A 19085-nucleotide genomic window follows, 5' to 3' on the forward strand; every position below is an offset into this window, starting at 1 on the left:
CCGGCGCATAAAACTCACCGTGTATTCCCAGCATAAGACTAAGTAATATCCAGGCAGCCAGGGAGTTCTTAGATCTGTTCAGCTAGGCCCATCATTTAAATCTTTTTAATAATCATATTATTCTTCATTCCACAGCTTGGATGGTTGAAAAACCATTTAAACATTAATAACAAACTGCTTCCCCACCGATGGCATCCTGTTTTCTAAATAAATTATTCCTCAGAAATTAAAAAGTTCTAAAATTCTGTAATCTCATCATATTGCTGACCTTATGTTGAAAACTTTATGATGAAACCCTTTCTGAGAAACTGGACGGTGAAGCAATAAGAACCAGTGTGCAGCTTTGCCAGAATTGGAGCTCTTTATATTTGGCCAATAAGAGTGGACAATAAGAGTGGACAATAGAAATTGGCTTATGATAAGCTTGGTAGCAAAACAAAACATGGGGATTTCCTGTTAATTCTGTGCCATGTGACAGGATACTTCCCTTATCATTTAGAAACCACAACTTTCCCTACACTCAGCAGTCTTTTCCAGAGGTGACAGACTGAGCTGGTGATCCAGTCAGTGTAACCGGGGCTATCACAGCTTTTTACATCAGCACCTCTTCCTTCATACCTGGGCAGAATAATGAGATATCCACTATGACGGCTTTCATCATCCTTACACTTCTCTACCTGATCCGGCCGTCCCTGCAGCTGGGTGAGTTATTCTATCTCGAGTTGGGGCTGTCAGTACAATTCTCTGATAATTAGACACAAGCACAGGTTCCTGATGGGCTTTTTTTTTACCAGATGAGTATTTTGAAAAAAAAATGTTTGAGTGTAAGGAAGCATTAATTTCTGAAATGCCACAGCTTTCATAAAGCGAACCCATACTAAAGGTGCGCACACACATCCCATTTGAATTGGCCAATGATTGTCTAACTTTACCACCTCCAACAGTAAGAAAGCTTTCCTACACAATCTACTCATAGTATTGAAACTTTGCTGGCCCTCATTCTACATGGAATTGGCAAAATTGGCCAATCAAAATTGGATGTGTGTGCCAGGCTGTCACACGAGCCCCACTGGCCGTGAACACGCAAAACCGTCCGATCCGATTCTAGCACACAGATTGAGAGCTATGGACGCAATCTGCGTAGAATTGGCGGAGTTTGAGCGTCACGACGCAGTAGGGAGCCTGTGAGGTTACGAAAATACACTTTTACTCCAACCCAGGGGTAGATTTGCCACCATCTCTGTTTTCTATCAGCCCAGAGATAACTGCTAACTGGCTATAGACCTGTGAAACAAACAACCGGTTAAAACTGTGCAATTCCTATCTATCTATCAAAACAGTAGCGTCCCTTCGGAAGTTTAGGTCTCGTCTGTGTATACTGAATAGAAGGTTTTACTGAGAGGTAAAGACCTTTTAAAAAGCCTTTATTTGTTACAATATAAATAATTAATATATACAGACAATCGTGAACAATTAAACGATGAGAGACAGTGATAACACAGTACATAAAAGAAAAAGGGATAAAAAGAACGAATACTTATGATTCTGTGGAAAGTCCGTTCGGGAAAAGACAAAGTTCCTTTGTTGCAGTTAGTTCGCAATATGGCCGAACCACATGGCCGTTGCTCCGCCTGCAAGATGGCCACTGCTATTTCCCCAAGCAGTGGCAGTCTTTTCGGTATGATGGAAAGTGGGGGAATTGGCTGGGGGTCCTCATGCAATCAGTTTTGAGCACTGACATTTCTGGGCGGAGTCTCAAGCTCAGCCCAGGGGCGTGTCAGGCAGTGAGTTCTCAGGGGAGGAACTTCCAGCCATCCACAAAATATGTCCAATTTCATACCCCGCCGGGGTTTTGTCGCACATGCAAACCGATTTCATATTCAGATTGGGCTGAGAATACACGTTCATAGGACATCAAACTTGCAATATTTGGGGCGCACGGGGACCCCATTATTCATATCTCAGCCCCTGCTCGGGTTACCTGGCTATGTCTAGTATCACCATATTCTACAGAATTAGGGAAACAAAATTATGTAATTTTCATATTCCTCCCATGGATGGTATTTGCAAAATGTGACAAAGTTATCAACACCATGCATTCCATACTCAGTTTAGTCGGTGCCGTCAAGACTGGGAGGAATGTAGGTGTCAATAGACCTCATGCTGTGCTAGCTTCCCCTGTTGAATAGACTCTGTTGGTATTTCAGCTCTGCCCAATTAGCACATTAGTGTCACCAGAGCTTTTCCGGGAGCCTTAACAGGATTTCTTGCTAAACCAGGTTGCTTTAGCCATATGCTAACGCAGGCCCATTCAGCCCTCATGGCAAAAGGGGGGGGAAGGCAGGAAGGAAAAACTTCTATTTTAAAAATAAAGAATGTCAGTTTTCCGATCACGGTTGCGATCGGACAATCGGCCGCGAATCCTCGGACGACTGGGCGTCGCCCGGCGTCACACCTCCCCCTTCCCGAGCTCTGCTCAGGGAGGTGTCAACAGGACGCCTTCCGTAGCAGCTATTGGCGCTGTTGGGTCGGGTTCCCCCTGACACCGCGACAGCCCATCAGCGTTTTGGTGTCGGCTGCCTGCTTTGTGTTGGATCGTAAAGTCGTACTGCTGCAATGACAGGCTCCACCGTAGGAGCTTGCCGTTGGTTCCAGCAGTACGGTTTAGCCAACTCAGGGGATTGTGATCAGTGACGATCGTGAAGGAGCGGCCGTACAGATACGACTGCAGTTTCTGTAGGGCCCACACGATCGCCAGGCACTCCTTTTCAGTTGTGGAGTAGGCTACCTCTCGGGGCAGGAGCTTCCGGCTCAGGTAGAGGATAGGGTGTTCATCCCCCTTTCCATCCACCTGGCTGAGGACTGCGCCGAGACCGTAGTCAGAGGCATCGGTTTGCACCACAAACCGACGACTGAAGTCTGGGGCCTGAAGCACAGGGGCGCTTGCGAGGGCCTGCTTCAAGGCCTGGAAGGCATTCTCGCAAGCGGGGGTCCAGCTAACAACCTTGGGGTGCTTCTTGCTAGTGGCATCGGTCAGGGGCTTCGCCAGTGTACTATAGGCGGGAACAAATTTCCTATAGTAGCCGGCGGTCCCCAGGAACGCCTGGACCTGCTTTTTCGTGATAGGTCGAGGCCATGCCAGGATGGCGTCCACCTTTCCCGTGTCAGGTTTCAGGGTGTTACCCCCCACCCGGTGACCTAAGTACTGCACCTCGGTCATGCCAATCTGACACTTACTCGGTTTAACCGTCAGATTGGCCATGGCCAGCCTCTCTAGTACCTGGGACAGGTGTTTGAGGTGTTCTTCCCAGGTGGGGCTGAACACCGCAATGTCATCCAGATACGCTACAGCGAACCCTTGCATTCCCTCTAGCAGGTCGTTCACGGCCCGCTGAAACGTGGCGGGGGCGTTCTTCATCCCAAAGGGCATCATCGTGAACTCGAAGAGGCCGAAAGGGGTGATGAAGGCCGACTTTTGCCTCGCGTCAGGTGCAAGTGGTATCTGCCAATACCCCCGGCTCAGATCCATGATTGATAGGTACCTGGCTGATGCCAGTGTATCTAGCAGCTCATCAATGCGAGGCATGGGGTAGGCGTCTGTAGTGGTGATGGCGTTCAGTTTCCTGTAGTCTACGCAGCCCCTGTTGTCCTGGTCCCCAAGAAGGACCAGACAACTCGGTTCTGCGTAGACTACAGGAAACTGAACGCCATCACCACTACAGACGCCTACCCCATGCCTCGCATTGATGAGCTGCTAGATACACTGGCATCAGCCAGGTACCTATCAATCATGGATCTGAGCCGGGGGTATTGGCAGATACCACTTGCACCTGACGCGAGGCAAAAGTCGGCCTTCATCACCCCTTTCGGCCTCTTCGAGTTCACGATGATGCCCTTTGGGATGAAGAACGCCCCCGCCACGTTTCAGCGGGCCGTGAACGACCTGCTAGAGGGAATGCAAGGGTTCGCTGTAGCGTATCTGGATGACATTGCGGTGTTCAGCCCCACCTGGGAAGAACACCTCAAACACCTGTCCCAGGTACTAGAGAGGCTGGCCATGGCCAATCTGACGGTTAAACCGAGTAAGTGTCAGATTGGCATGACCGAGGTGCAGTACTTAGGTCACCGGGTGGGGGGTAACACCCTGAAACCTGACACGGGAAAGGTGGACGCCATCCTGGCATGGCCTCGACCTATCACGAAAAAGCAGGTCCAGGCGTTCCTGGGGACCGCCGGCTACTATAGGAAATTTGTTCCCGCCTATAGTACACTGGCGAAGCCCCTGACCGATGCCACTAGCAAGAAGCACCCCAAGGTTGTTAGCTGGACCCCCGCTTGCGAGAATGCCTTCCAGGCCTTGAAGCAGGCCCTCGCAAGCGCCCCTGTGCTTCAGGCCCCAGACTTCAGTCGTCGGTTTGTGGTGCAAACCGATGCCTCTGACTACGGTCTCGGCGCAGTCCTCAGCCAGGTGGATGGAAAGGGGGATGAACACCCTATCCTCTACCTGAGCCGGAAGCTCCTGCCCCGAGAGGTAGCCTACTCCACAACTGAAAAGGAGTGCCTGGCGATCGTGTGGGCCCTACAGAAACTGCAGTCGTATCTGTACGGCCGCTCCTTCACGATCGTCACTGATCACAATCCCCTGAGTTGGCTAAACCGTACTGCTGGAACCAACGGCAAGCTCCTACGGTGGAGCCTGTCATTGCAGCAGTACGACTTTACGATCCAACACAAAGCAGGCAGCCGACACCAAAACGCTGATGGGCTGTCGCGGTGTCAGGGGGAACCCGACCCAACAGCGCCAATAGCTGCTACGGAAGGCGTCCTGTTGACACCTCCCTGAGCAGAGCTCGGGAAGGGGGAGGTGTGACGCCGGGCGACGCCCAGTCGTCCGAGGATTCGCGGCCGATTGTCCGATCGCAACCGTGATCGGAAAACTGACATTCTTTATTTTTAAAATAGAAGTTTTTCCTTCCTGCCTTCCCCCCCCTTTTGCCATGAGGGCTGAATGGGCCTGCGTTAGCATATGGCTAAAGCAACCTGGTTTAGCAAGAAATCCTGTTAAGGCTCCCGGAAAAGCTCTGGTGACACTAATGTGCTAATTGGGCAGAGCTGAAATACCAACAGAGTCTATTCAACAGGGGAAGCTAGCACAGCATGAGGTCTATTGACACCTACATTCCTCCCAGTCTTGACGGCACCGACTAAACTGAGTATGGAATGCATGGTGTTGATAACTTTGTCACATTTTGCAAATACCATCCATGGGAGGAATATGAAAATTACATAATTTTGTTTCCCTAATTCTGTAGAATATGGTGATACTAGACATAGCCAGGTAACCCGAGCAGGGGCTGAGATATGAATAATGGGGTCCCCGTGCGCCCCAAATATTGCAAGTTTGATGTCCTATGAACGTGTATTCTCAGCCCAATCTGAATATGAAATCGGTTTGCATGTGCGACAAAACCCCGGCGGGGTATGAAATTGGACATATTTTGTGGATGGCTGGAAGTTCCTCCCCTGAGAACTCACTGCCTGACACGCCCCTGGGCTGAGCTTGAGACTCCGCCCAGAAATGTCAGTGCTCAAAACTGATTGCATGAGGACCCCCAGCCAATTCCCCCACTTTCCATCATACCGAAAAGACTGCCACTGCTTGGGGAAATAGCAGTGGCCATCTTGCAGGCGGAGCAACGGCCATGTGGTTCGGCCATATTGCGAACTAACTGCAACAAAGGAACTTTGTCTTTTCCCGAACGGACTTTCCACAGAATCATAAGTATTCGTTCTTTTTATCCCTTTTTCTTTTATGTACTGTGTTATCACTGTCTCTCATCGTTTAATTGTTCACGATTGTCTGTATATATTAATTATTTATATTGTAACAAATAAAGGCTTTTTAAAAGGTCTTTACCTCTCAGTAAAACCTTCTATTCAGTATACACAGACGAGACCTAAACTTCCGAAGGGACGCTACTGTTTTGATAGATAGATAGGAATTGCACAGTTTTAACCGGTTGTTTGTTTCACAGGTCTATAGCCAGTTAGCAGTTATCTCTGGGCTGATAGAAAACAGAGATGGTGGCAAATCTACCCCTGGGTTGGAGTAAAAGTGTATTTTCGTAACCTCACAGGCTCCCTACTGCGTCGTGACGCTCAAACTCCGCCAATTCTACGCAGATTGCGTCCATAGCTCTCAATCTGTGTGCTAGAATCGGATCGGACGGTTTTGCGTGTTCACGGCCAGTGGGGCTCGTGTGACAGTGGTCGGCAGCGTTTGGGATCTGTGTGTGCTGATAGTATCTCAGGTAGGGCTATCGAATTAGCCCTATCGAGAAACGAACTAATTCGTTGGTAGTGACTGAGTGCAATATATTTTTCATATATACAGAGAGACTGTGTAACCAGTACCCCTCCCCTAAGTTTTCTTTTATTTGGCATGGAAATGTCCGGGAATTACAAGGTCATGGTCCTATCCGACCTGCAGAGTCTGTGCGAGGCGAGAGGCATGGACATCCGCGGCAAGAAACAGCAGGACCTGATAACGGACTTGTACCGATGGGATAGCCAGAATCTGCGGACGCTGGAGGTGTCCACTGTGGAGGACACCGGCTCATCTAACGCAAGTCGAGGGGAACCAGAGACTGAAGATCCTGTGCGTACCGAGGTTGAGCAACCCGCGGGCAATGCGGCAACAGATACGCAGGAGGCTGTCAGTGTGATCCCCGACCCCAGAACCCCTGAAAGTACTCGCCTGGAACCGGCCAGTACTGGACTGTCCAGTTATGTTGATCCAGTAATGCAGCAGGCATTGCAAAAGCTGATGGAAACTGATGTGGACAAGTACCTGCAGTACATGGCGGAGCAAAAGCGAGAGGAACGCCAATCTGCAGAGGCGCGGGAGAGACGACAGCATGAGCTGAACATGGCGAAAGTGCAGCAAGCCAGCCGGAGTTCAACGCCCAGCCTCCCTGCTGAAGGGACTGCCGCTCCAGTAAGTGCAAAATTTAAATTTGCTATTATCGAAAAAGACACTGACATTGACTTGTTTTTGAGGTCTTTCGAAAAGGCCTGCCGTCAGTATCGTCTGTCCCAAGACCAGTGGGCCAGACATCTGACACCCTTGCTGCGCTACAAAGCGCTTGATGCTTTCTCAGAGCTGCCTGTGGAAAAGGACAATGATTATACCGCTATAAAGGAGGCTATAATCACTAAGTACCAGCTGACGCCAGAAGCCTACCGGAAAAGGTTCAGGTCCTGGCAGAAAAAATCTACTGATTCTTATCAAGATGTGGTCAGCAGTCTGCTCACCACACTCCGCCAGTGGACGCTAGGCCTCACTAAAGGGTCTTACGGTGTCCTGGAGGACTTAATCGTCCTGGAGCAGTTTCTGAACATTTGCCCGGCTGATGTACGCCAGTTTGTGCTGGAGCGCCGACCGGCGTCAGCGACGGTCGCTGCAGACCTCGCTGAGACCTTTGCAACGACCAGGGTGCCGGAGACCCGCAGGACTGCCCCATCTAGCTGGAGAGGAGGTCAGTCCCACAATTTTGCAGACTCTCCTACCTCTGTGAGCCGTGCGCCCCAGAGGCCCTCCAGCGCAGCTGCTGCGTCCAGGCCTGCAGTAACAGAGGGCATCACCTGTCACTTTTGCCGCAAGCCCGGACACATGAAGTTTAACTGCCCGGAGCGGAGGCAGACCGCGCCAGCTCCTACACCTCGCCCACGGCAACTGCCGCCAGCCAGCGCACCCCAGCCGGGAGCACCCAACAACGTCATGTTCGCAGGTGGGAGAGGGATCCACTCCGCTACGAGCAACCACCAGCTGGTTACAGTGAACGACCAGCTTGTTACCGGTTTCCGCGACACTGGAGCGGATGTCACCCTGGTGCGTGCGCACCTGGTCCCGACGGAAAATATCCTCCCTGACAAATACCTTACCCTCACTGGAGTGGGGGGCACTCTTTCTCGCATTCCCCAGGCTCGGGTGTCCATCGATTGGGGGGTGGGGGTTCAAGAGAAGGTTGTTGGGGTCCTGGACCAACTGCCGGTCCCAGTTTTGTTGGGGACCGACCTGGGCAAGCTTGTGTCCTATTATGAACCTGCCCCAAGCCCCTCAGACTGCCAGGAGGGAGACGGACTCTCCGCCCACACTAAGGTACTTTGCACCAAGGGGCAAGAACAGGGGGGAGGTGGGTTGAATGTGCCCAGTCCAGGGGTACCGAGTCCAATAGTACCTGTGTCACAGGTACCTGTGTTTGATATACCGATTGTTTGTGATGAAAATGTTGTTGTACCTGTCACTGTAATTCATGCATGCAGCCAGGATGTGAGTAATGCCAGTATGTGCCAGTCTGAAGGTGTACCTGTACTGGCAGTAACACGCAGCCGCGCTGCTCAGAACCTGGGCTCAGAGCAGGTGGAAGAGGTTCCGGCCTCCTCCCCCTCCTCTGACCACAGGGATGGTAGCCTTCAGCCACTAACTGCATATGCCACGGGCCAGCTGGCTGAGAGCGAGAGTGCTGCATTTGTGCAAGCACTCCAGACTGACCCTAGCCTCGAGGCACTCAGAAGGCAGGAAGGAAAAACTTCTATTTTAAAAATAAAGAATGTCAGTTTTCCGATCACGGTTGCGATCGGACAATCGGCCGCGAATCCTCGGACGACTGGGCGTCGCCCGGCGTCACACAGGCTTAATAGATTATAGGGTTGAAACCCAAAGTTATTTTGTTATATAGTAAGGGTGCATACACATTTAATTTTGATTGGCCAATTTTACCACTTCCATGCATCAACACCAGGCCCAACAGATTTTAAAAACTATGAACAGGTTGTGTAAGTAAACTCACACTACATGGGGGTGTTAAAATTGGCCAGACTTTGGAGAGTTGGACAGTTTTTGTTTGAATTGCTTTGCAGGATGTCAGAATAGCCTCCCAGATAGCTGCTGTTTGGATGTAACCTTCCTCCCCCTCATAGATCTTCTGCTTGAGGTTGCTCCAAAGGTTCTCAACGTGATTGAGGTCAGGGGAGGATGGGGCCACACCACCATGAGTTTCTCTTCTTTTATGCCGATAGTAACTAGCCAATGATGCAGAGGTATTACTTTCAGCATGAGATGGTGCATTGGCATGCATGAAGATGATTTTCTCTCGGAAAGCACAGTTCTTCTTTTTGTAACATGGAAGAAAGTGGTCAGCCAGAAACTCCATATACTTTTCAGAGGTCATTTTCACACCTTCAGGGACCCTAAAGGGACCGACCAGCTCTCTCCCTATAATTCCAGCCCAAAGCACGACTCTGCCGCCTCCTTGCTGAAATTGCAGCCTTGTTGGCACATGGTGGTCTTCCACCTACCATCCACCACTCCATCCATCATCTGGACCATTGAGGGTTGCACAGCACTTATCAGTAAACAAAGTTTATGCATAACTGCAATTCTCTGGAGGATCCTGCACCTCGATGTTCATTGAACTCCAGAGACACCAGCAGCTTCAAATACGCATTTTTTCGGACTGTAAAACGCACTTTTTCTCCCCCAAAAGCTGCTGTCCCCTTCCATTTCCTTGGTGTATGCTCCGTGGCTACAGTGTCCGGCTCTGCTCAATGTAATTAGCGGCGGCAGCCACCCGCGGGTATCACTCGCCTCCTCCCTTGAGCCTCTGGCGATCGGCTGCTTTTGTCTACTTACCCCTAGTGCTGGCACTTCCTGGTCGTGTCATTACAGACACGATCAGCACTAGGAGGAAGGAGAGACAGAAGCAGCCGATTGCCGCAGGCTCAAGGGAGGAGTTGAGTGATACCTGTGGGCGGATGCCGCCACTAATTACATTTGCAGGAGCAAAGCAGGACACCACGTCCATCAGGGAAGGTAAGCTAAAGCTGAGTATTCTTTCTGCTGTTCGGGTGATGCGCTGTAGTCTCACCTTTTCTATTACTGAGCAAGAGCTGAGCCATACAGTCATGGTGGATTCGATGATTGCACTGTAGAACTGCACCGTTTTCGTGGTAGGCCAAACTTTTTCAGCTGCTGTAGGAGGTGCATCCTTTGATGCATTTTCTTAATGATGGTGACATTATTATTGTTGTCCCAATTTAGGTTGTTGGAGATTGTGGACCAAAAAATTTGAATGACTCTACTGGGGTTACTGTAAATCCACTTAAAGGCTTACATGTAAAAAGGGTACATCTGCTCATTACAGCCACGCAGTGCATTTCTTTGACATCACCCTGACCCTGGACATTCATTTACACCTACTGGCCTCCCTGCCTGTGATTGCGTTTTGCAACCTACAATACATTACATACAGTCATTCACCAACCCAGTTACTATGCTGGGAAACTGTTTACTTGTCCAACAGGTTTGACTAGACAAAATGGATATCTGATGCATAGGAGAGCATACCTCCCAACTTTTTGAGATGAGAAAGAGGGACACTTAAGCCGCGCCCCTGCCACACCCCTGATCACGACCCCATCACACCACTAGTCACGCATACCATAAAGCAGCGGGTTAGGAACCTTCTTGGCTGAGAGCCACATATTTTAAAATGTAATTCCATGAGAGTCATACAATATGTTTTAAACTGGGACAGTAGGGCTCACGTCCCTGTTGCCATGGTGATGTGTATACAGTTGATTCGCTGGGCAGCGGAAGTGTCAGACACGACTTAAGCTTCTCTTGGCTTTCAGCAACATCAGCAATTTCCCCGAGAGCCAGACAGGAGAAATACAGACTAACAGCTTGTGCAATTAGCTAGCTGACTTGGGGGTTGATTCACTTTGTAGGATTAGATCCCCGCAGTTTGGCCCAATAGGCTGCCTATCAGTGTTCGGGTATCTCGTCCTACAAAGTCACTGAACCTGACAATGCCCAGAGTGGGACAATTGGAGCAGCTGTTAGTTTTGGGGTAGTGCAAGTAAGTTAATAGTGCACGCTACAGCAGTAGCAAGCATGCCTACTTTGAAAATGTTACTTGTGCTGCCACACTACGCTGCGCTGCTTGAGCAGTGTAGCTTAGTGAATCAACTCCTACTGATTTGCATGTGAGCCAGATGTAGCCATCAAAAGAGCCACATCTGGCTCCCGAGCCATAGGTTCCCTACCCCTGCCATAAAGATTTCATAAGAAAAATATGTTGTTTTATAATTCAAACCACACTGGTCCTTTGTATCCTGGTTCATTTTTCTTCATATTAACATTTTAAAATTAGTACTATATCAATTTAAAGGATGGGAAAATAAAGTTTAGAGTCAAACACATTTTTTAGTAGAGAAATATATATATATTTACATAAAAAGAGGGACAAAGGAGGAGGAAAGAGGGATAGAGGGACAGGGCCCCCAAAGAGGGACTGTCCCTCCAAAAAGAGGTACAGCTGGGAGCTATGGGAGAGGATTTTATCCATTCCCTGTGTTTTTCTTTCTAATGATGTTTTTAACTGCCTCCTGTAATAACCTTTGAACTTGCCTCTGAAGAAGCAGCTCTTACACAGACCGCAAAACATGCGTCAGGCCAATCACTGCACAATCGACGTGACATGGATTTTTAAAATTATTTTGTCATATTTGTTTATTACTCCATAACTGTAATTCAAAGTTATGTTTTACAATTACTGTAATAATGATTGTGGAGCTGAAATCCTAATTTCCTTTTTTTTTTCCTGTTATCCCTATTGTCATATTAATCAGAGGGGTGGTCACCTGATTATTGTTTCTCTTGCTTTTAACCACTTAATTACCAGCAGTCTCTGGCCCCTTAAAGAGAACCCGAGGTGGGTTTCTGACATCAATATTAGGACACAGAGGCACATTCTGCGTACAATGCCTGGCCTCTGTGTCCTTACCATGTGCCCCCAGTCTCTCCCCATGCTCTGCTGTCCCCCATTATCTCCCCCACCTCCTCTATAGCGCAGCTCCCCGCCTGTGTCCCTTCCCTTCCCGCCTCTGTAAGCCGATTGGAGGAAGCTTAGAGAGGCGGGGAGGGAAGTGACACAGGCGGGGAGCCGCACTATAGAGGAGGCGGAGGAGCGGCGCTGAGTGGCAGCAAAATGGTAAACAGCCGACTAGCAACAATCTGTGTCGCTAGCCTGGCGTTTTTTATAATGGGGGACAGCAGAGCATGGGGGGAGACTTGGGGGCACACTGTAAGGACACAGAGGCTGGGCATTGCATGCAGAATGTGCCTCTGTGCCCTAATATTGATGTCACAAACCCACCTTGGGTTCTCTTTAAGGACCAGTGACTTTCTGGTACAAAGATGATGCTCACCAATGTCACGCCACATGAACCAGTCACTCTCGCTATTTGTGCCGTTCTCCTGTCGCTGAGGCCCACTCTCTCTCCATGAGCTGGTCAGGAGCCAATTTCATAGGCTCCTTACCCTGTGATCACTGTGAGCAAATGTGATTTACTCTACATCAGATGTATCATCATTTATAGCATCTGTGCATATGGTTAGTGCTTTCCTCCTTCCCCGGCATGCTACATTCTTATTGGATGTAGAGAAATCCAGCCCTGAGTATATCGTGCAAACCTGGTGCAGTGTGCAATTTTGAAATATAATAAAAAACTGACCCACAATTTAAAATTTTATGTTGCAGAATCTGACACATTTTTAATCTACAATGAAGACCATGACATGTGCTTAGAAGCTCAGAATAGCAACATTATGGCCGCCGCCTGCAGAGAAGACAATAATGCACAAAAATTCCGCTGGATTTCGGACGACCAACTGATAAACATGGCGGTGCTGCAATGCCTGACAGTGTCCTCTAAGAAAGACCTGGCTGGGGTCATGCTGGCTTCCTGTGATGGTGATAATGAGCTCCAGAAATGGGAGTGTAAAAATGAAACTTTGTTTGGAATCCTGGGGGAAAGCCTCCACCTGCACTATGGTAACACCAAAGATAAAGTGATTCTTTTTAAAGGAACAGGAACCTGGAGCCGATGGAAGATCTATGGAACCTCTGATGACCTGTGTGAGAAGGCCTATCAAGGTAAGGCAATTTAGTAGAGATGGGCAACGAGATTCTAATAATTCAGACTTGTATGCAAATATAATAGATCAAAGGCAATAGCTTTATCTTCATCCTTATTTTACCACTTTACCCCCAGCGGTGCGGATTTCTCCGTCCCTTTTTCCACCATGTTAACACCAAGAGATGGAGAAATCCGCACCTGACGCCGCTCCCGCCGCTGTCCGCGCTCCCGCTCGCTCGTCCGCGCGCACCAGCACTCGTGCACGCCGCCGCCCGCTCGCACAGAGTTCAATGAACGGGAAAAACAATCCCAGTTCGTTGATTCAAGCCCCCTGTAACGATCGGTGTCAGCACACAGAGAGAATCTGATCGTTGATGATCTGCAGAATCATCAACGATACAGATGTATACCTGATTATGGATGATCTGCAGAATCACCAATAATACAGGTATGACTAACCTCTGGACACCTAATGAGTAATGTGATTGATGAACTGTAGGCTATCTCCTGAGGAGCAGGAAATATAAGTGACTCGGCCAAAAGCCACCTGGGGGACAGGTGGCCCTGGGCAGTGCAGAAACTATCTCTTAGATAGCACGGACCTAGTAACCAGGGAAGCAGTATTAGATGGTGAACTGTACTGCAGCCAAAGGAATAGACCACTGGCTGCTAACAGACCGGACTCTCCGAGGTGCGGGAGTCCTGGTTGCAGCTGACACCTGGTGGAATGGTGTCACTGCTAATACTGATCAACTGAACTGAACACTCAAGGAGAGTGACAGCTAGGATGGTCGGGCAGGCCAGGTCGGCAACACACAAGCTGATGGGATACAGAGAAAGAAGACTGATTCAGTAACCGGGTACAGGCAGGGTCTGGCAACAGATAGACAGATATGCAAGGTACTGAATCAGAAGACAGAGCAAAAGGTCATAACATATAAATATCACAGAATCCTAGACTGGGGTGTGAGCTCCTTGATCTCGACACTCGGGAACTAGTCTAGAGTATAACACAGTGTAGACACAGAGTCCCTAAGCTTGGGTGTGAGGTCCTTGGTCACAACACCCTGGAACTGGTCTAAAGTATAACTCAGCAATGACACATTATCCCTAAGCTTGGATGTGAGGTCCTTGGTCTCAACACCCTGGAACTGGTCTAAGGTATAACACAGCAATGACACAGTATCCCTAATCTTGGGTGTGAGGTCCGTGGTCTCAACACCCTGGAACTGGTCTAACATATAACACAATAGTAATCTGGCTCAGTGTGAATTCCCAGGTCCTCCTGGTTCTAACACACTGTGGGATCTGACTGGTCTGAGTGCTCACATGTTAGTATTCGCAACGGCAGACAACCAGCAACTGACAGGCAAGAAGTATATATAGTGCAGCGCTCCCCAGCGCTGCCCAGCCCTACTCAGCCAATCACTCCCTGCGCTGGGATCAGCTGAAAGTCCTGATCAGCTGATCCCTCTCCTATTGGCATAAAGGTCCTGCCTCCTAGCGCGCGTGCAGCTCTCCATCTGTGTGCACTACTAGGCTCAGACACACCAGACGCATGCTGCTGTGCGGAAACCGCTGGTCTGAACGCGGAGACAGCCGCCCCGCTGCCAGACCGCGCGGCAGTGTCTCCGCAATCCTTTACACCCCCGCAATGATCAGCTGCTTCTACGAGAAGCAGCGCGATCATTGCGAAAAAAAAAAAGTTTCCCAGCCTCATAACACTTCCTGCAAGCGTCCTTCCGGAAGCTTGCAGGACGCATAAACAAAAAGTTACTGTGGCCATCTTGTGGCCAAATAGTAAAACTACACCCTAAAGCATTTTTCATAGACAAATACATTAGTTATATACTAAAAATTAACTCATTAGCTCCCACACTCCCCAATTTTTTATTTTTTTTTGTAATTAAAAAAAAATAAAACAATTTACAATTAAAAAAAACCATAAATAGTTATCTAAGGGACTGAACTTTTTAAATATTTATGTCAAGAGGGTATAACACTGTTACTTTATAAACTATGGGCTTGTAATTAGGGGTGGATGCAAAACTGAAAAAAATGCACCTTTATTCCCAAATAAAATATTGACATGATTTAAACGGTTTTATAACTGGGACAAATGGGCAAATACATTTCATGGGTTTTAATTACAGTAGCATGCATTATTTAAAAACTATAAAGGCCGAAAACTGAAAAATAATACATTTTTCCCCACATTTTTTCCTATTTTCCCATTAAAACACATTTAGAATAAAATAATTCTTGGCATAATATCCCACCTAAAGAAAGCCTAATTGGTGGCGAAAAAAACAAGATATAGTTCATTTCATTGTGATAAGTAATGATAAAGTTATAGACAAATGAATGGAAGGAGCGCTGAAAGGTGAAAATTGCTCTGGTGCTCAAGGGGTAAAACCCCTCAGTTGTAAAGTGATTAAAGGACAACTGTAGTGAGAAGAATAGAGATGTCGCGAACCTCCGATTTTCGGTTCGCGAACCCTGTTCGCGAACCTCCGCGAAAGGTTCGGTTCGCGAAAAAGTTCGCAAACCGCAATACACTTCAATGGGGAGGCGAACTTTGAAAAATAGAAAAAATTCTGACGGTTAGAAAATTGATAGAAAACATGTTTCGAGGGCTCTAATATATGGAGGCAGACATGAATGAGTGAAATACACATCAAAAGTCCCAGAGATCAGCTGGACTGCCAGGCAACTGGTATTGTTTAACAGGAAACATCCATATCACTCTCAGTTAAGGTTCCCTTTAAGCAACCTAATGTTTCTCTTGGATTGAGCATAAATGGTAAATGCTAGGCCAGCTTCAGTTAGTACTGTTGTGGCACGGCGGTTAAGGTACTTGCCCACCACACAGCGAGACCTGGGTTCAATCCTCAGCTATGGTATGTAAACTGGCTTTTGAAATAATATAATTCTCTGGCAGATGAGACCCTCCTCCCTCCGGCAGGAGGGAATAGGTAGGAGGGAGTAATATACAAGAGCCTAATTAAACTCTCCCTAGCAGAGTGTGTAGCAGCTGTCCCTTAACTAATTAGTGTAGGCAGACGAGTGAGTAAAAAGGCTCAAGGACCTCACCTTTTATAAGGTGGGGGGGGGGGGGCCTCCAGGCGTGAGTGCAGTCTGATTGGCAATAATGTGCCTGCTGACTGTGATGTAGAGGGTCAAAGTTCTGCTCCATAGAGCATTATGGGGCGAATCAAACTTCCGCAAAAGTTCACCTGGTGCAGGCGAATGCAAACCACCAAAGTTCGCCTGGAACCGTTCGCTACATCTCTAGAGAAGAATACAGAGGCTGCCATATTTATTTTTCTTTTAAAGAGACTGTAATGATCTGCGCTGCTGTCTACACAGGCAGACAGCTGTTTGACAATTTTTTAGGTCTGAGTGCTGCAGGTCTCTGGAAAAGAGACCTATCTTCACACTGCAAGTTTCAGAGTTGCTCTGCTGGTGAGAAATTTGCATCCACTTGTCATGCAAATTGCTTAGCTGCTTCCTTGGATGGCTTGCAGTATAAATACCTTTTGCTCCCTGAATTCCCTGCTGGTCATAGAGGTTTGTTCCTGCTAACTCACCTGGAGTGTCAGCCATTGCTATCTTAGTGTAGTTAATTCTTGGGGAGTGCTCCTTGCACTCCTATTTAGCGCAGTCAGTTTTGTGTTTAATTTGTACTGCCTATTCTGTCTTGTCTGTTGCGATTGTCTTGTCGCCAGCGGCGGTCGACAGGAAATCGTTCTGTCTGTTGGGATTACACTCGCCCTAGCGGTAGTGGCGGTGGTTCCTTCTGTACTCTGTCTGGGAGTGTAGGCCAGAGCTGCGGTTGCTATTGGTTACTCCTTCTGTCTTGCGATTGTCTTGTCGCCAGCGGCGGTCGACAGGAAATCGTTCTGTCTGTCTGGATCGCATCCGCTCTAGCGGTAGTGGCGGTGGTTCCTTCTTTACTCTGTCTGGGAGTGTAGGCCAGAGCTGCGGTTGCTACTGGCTACTCCTTCTGTCTGTCTTGTCTGGTACGAACGCTTGCTGTAGGCTCGGTGAGGTAACTGTTTAGCAAGCGTTCGCGAATTCGTGTTTGTGTTTCATTGGTTAGTTAGGGTGGCACGCTTATCACTGGGCGCCTAACGCGTGGTGATCGTGTCTTAAACGCGTTCTCTGTTGCGAATGAGTGCGGCGTTTAGCTAGCGTTTGTTATTTTACTTGGCGTTCTGATCATTGTTATTTGCTGTGTCTTTCTTGCTACCCTTGTGCTCTGTCTTACTCGGTCTTGTGTCACTATTGGCAATCGCCATTCTTGCGATTGCGTTCCCGCTTTGTTTCCACTGTTGTGTGTGGACACACATACATTCTGTCTGTGCTCACTTTTCTCTCTACAGGTGCATTGCACCAAAGCTGGGTTCTGCTATTTAAAAACGCTTGTGGAGGATTTCCGCAGTGTCAGCGCACATCCTGTGCACTGACCACGGAGATAGTTCCACAATCGCTACAGAGACTCTGTAACGAAAAAAGTTTGCCTGAAGGGTACTCATCTCAGTAGGGGGAAGCCTCCGGATCCTACTGAGGCTTCCCTGTCCTTCTGTGTCCCACGGCGGTCTCGCTGCAGCCCACTGAACGCACAGCCGACAATTTGTCAGGTTGTGCAATATTTACCTTTTCTGGCTTCAGCGCAGGTGCAGTATTGTCTCTCCGCTCGTAGATAGGCAGAAATAGCCAATTTCTGTCGGGTCCGCTCTACTACGCAGGTGCAGGAGACTTGCGCCTGCGCAGTAGAATGGCCAGACAGCGATCGGCTATTTCCGCCTATCTCCGAGGCGGAGAGCCGATACGGCGCCTGCGCTGGAGCCGTGAAGGTAAATATTTACATCCCCACCATTCAGAGACCTCTATCGCTGCCGCCATAGGACGTAGGAGGACGGGGGAAGCCTCAATAGGATCCGGAGGCTCCCCCCACCCGAGGTGAGCTTTTTTTAGTTACCGGTTTTCTTTAAGCAATACCAGTTGCCTGGCTAACCTGCTGAACCTCTGCCTCTAATACATTTAGCCATAGACCCTGAACAAGCATGCAGCAGATCAGGTGTTTTTGACATTATTGTCAGATCTGACAAGTTTTAGCTGCATGTTTGTTTCTGGTGTTATTCAGACACTACTGTAGCCAAATAGACCACTAGGGTAGCCAGGCAACTGGTATTGTTTAACAGGAAATACATATGGCAGCCTCCATATTCTTCTCACTACAGTTGTCCTTTAAAGAGGAACTGTAATGACATATAGTAGAATGTAGTTAATTATTCAGGATACCCAGTTTTACGTTAAATATCCTGGTTTCAGCATCAGGAACACTTCCTATTGTTATACAATATCTTGCTGTATATTGGTATGGTACAGTGGGATGCTAAAGTTTGGGCAACCTTGTTAATCGTCATGTTTTTCCTGTATAAATCATTGGTGGTTACGAAAAAAAATGTCAGTTAAATATATCGTATAGGAGTTGCACACAGTGATATTTAAGAAATTAAATGAAGTTTATTGGATTTACAGAAAGTGTGCAATAATTGTTTAAATAAAATTAGACAGGTGCATAAATTTGAGCACTGTTGTCATTTTATTGTTTCAAAAACCTTTAGAACTAATTATTGCAACTCAAATTGGCTTGGTAAGCTCAGTGATCCCTGACCTACATACACCAGTGAATCCAATTATGTGAAAGAGTATTTAAGGGGGTCAACTGTAAGTTTCCCTCCTCTTTTTATTTACTCTGAAGAGTAGCAACATGGGGGTCTCAAAACCACTCTCAAATTACCTGAAGATAAAGATTGTTCAAAATCATGGTTTAGGAGAACGATACAGAAAGCTGTCTCAGAGATTTCAGCTGTCTGTTTCCACAGTTAGGAACATATTGAGGAAATAGAACACCACAAGTTAAGGCTCAAAGTGGCAGACCAAGAAAAATCTCGGATAGACAGAAGTGACGAATGTTGAGAACAGTCAGAGTCAACCCACAGATCAGCACCAAAGACCTACAACATCTTCTTGCTGCAGAGGGAGTCATTGTGCATCGTTCAAACATTCGGCTCACTTTACACAAGGAGATG

General features: G+C 48.0%; 1 protein-coding gene across 1 annotated transcript in view; it reads left to right on the top strand.

The window, feature by feature from the left end:
* The first annotated feature begins 539 nt into the window (after positions 1-539).
* The window catches only part of LOC137518156 (macrophage mannose receptor 1-like), a 335787-nt gene continuing 317241 nt past the window's right edge, over positions 540-19085 (top strand). The window contains exons 1-2 of the mRNA XM_068235568.1: positions 540-702; positions 12606-13001. Coding sequence (XP_068091669.1) covers positions 645-702; positions 12606-13001 — 454 coding nt within the window. The 5' untranslated portion in view covers positions 540-644. The remainder of the gene's footprint in view (positions 703-12605; positions 13002-19085) is intronic.

Source organism: Hyperolius riggenbachi, chromosome 5 (assembly GCF_040937935.1).
Source record: "Hyperolius riggenbachi isolate aHypRig1 chromosome 5, aHypRig1.pri, whole genome shotgun sequence".
In the NCBI taxonomy this organism is placed as follows: domain Eukaryota; kingdom Metazoa; phylum Chordata; class Amphibia; order Anura; family Hyperoliidae; genus Hyperolius; species Hyperolius riggenbachi.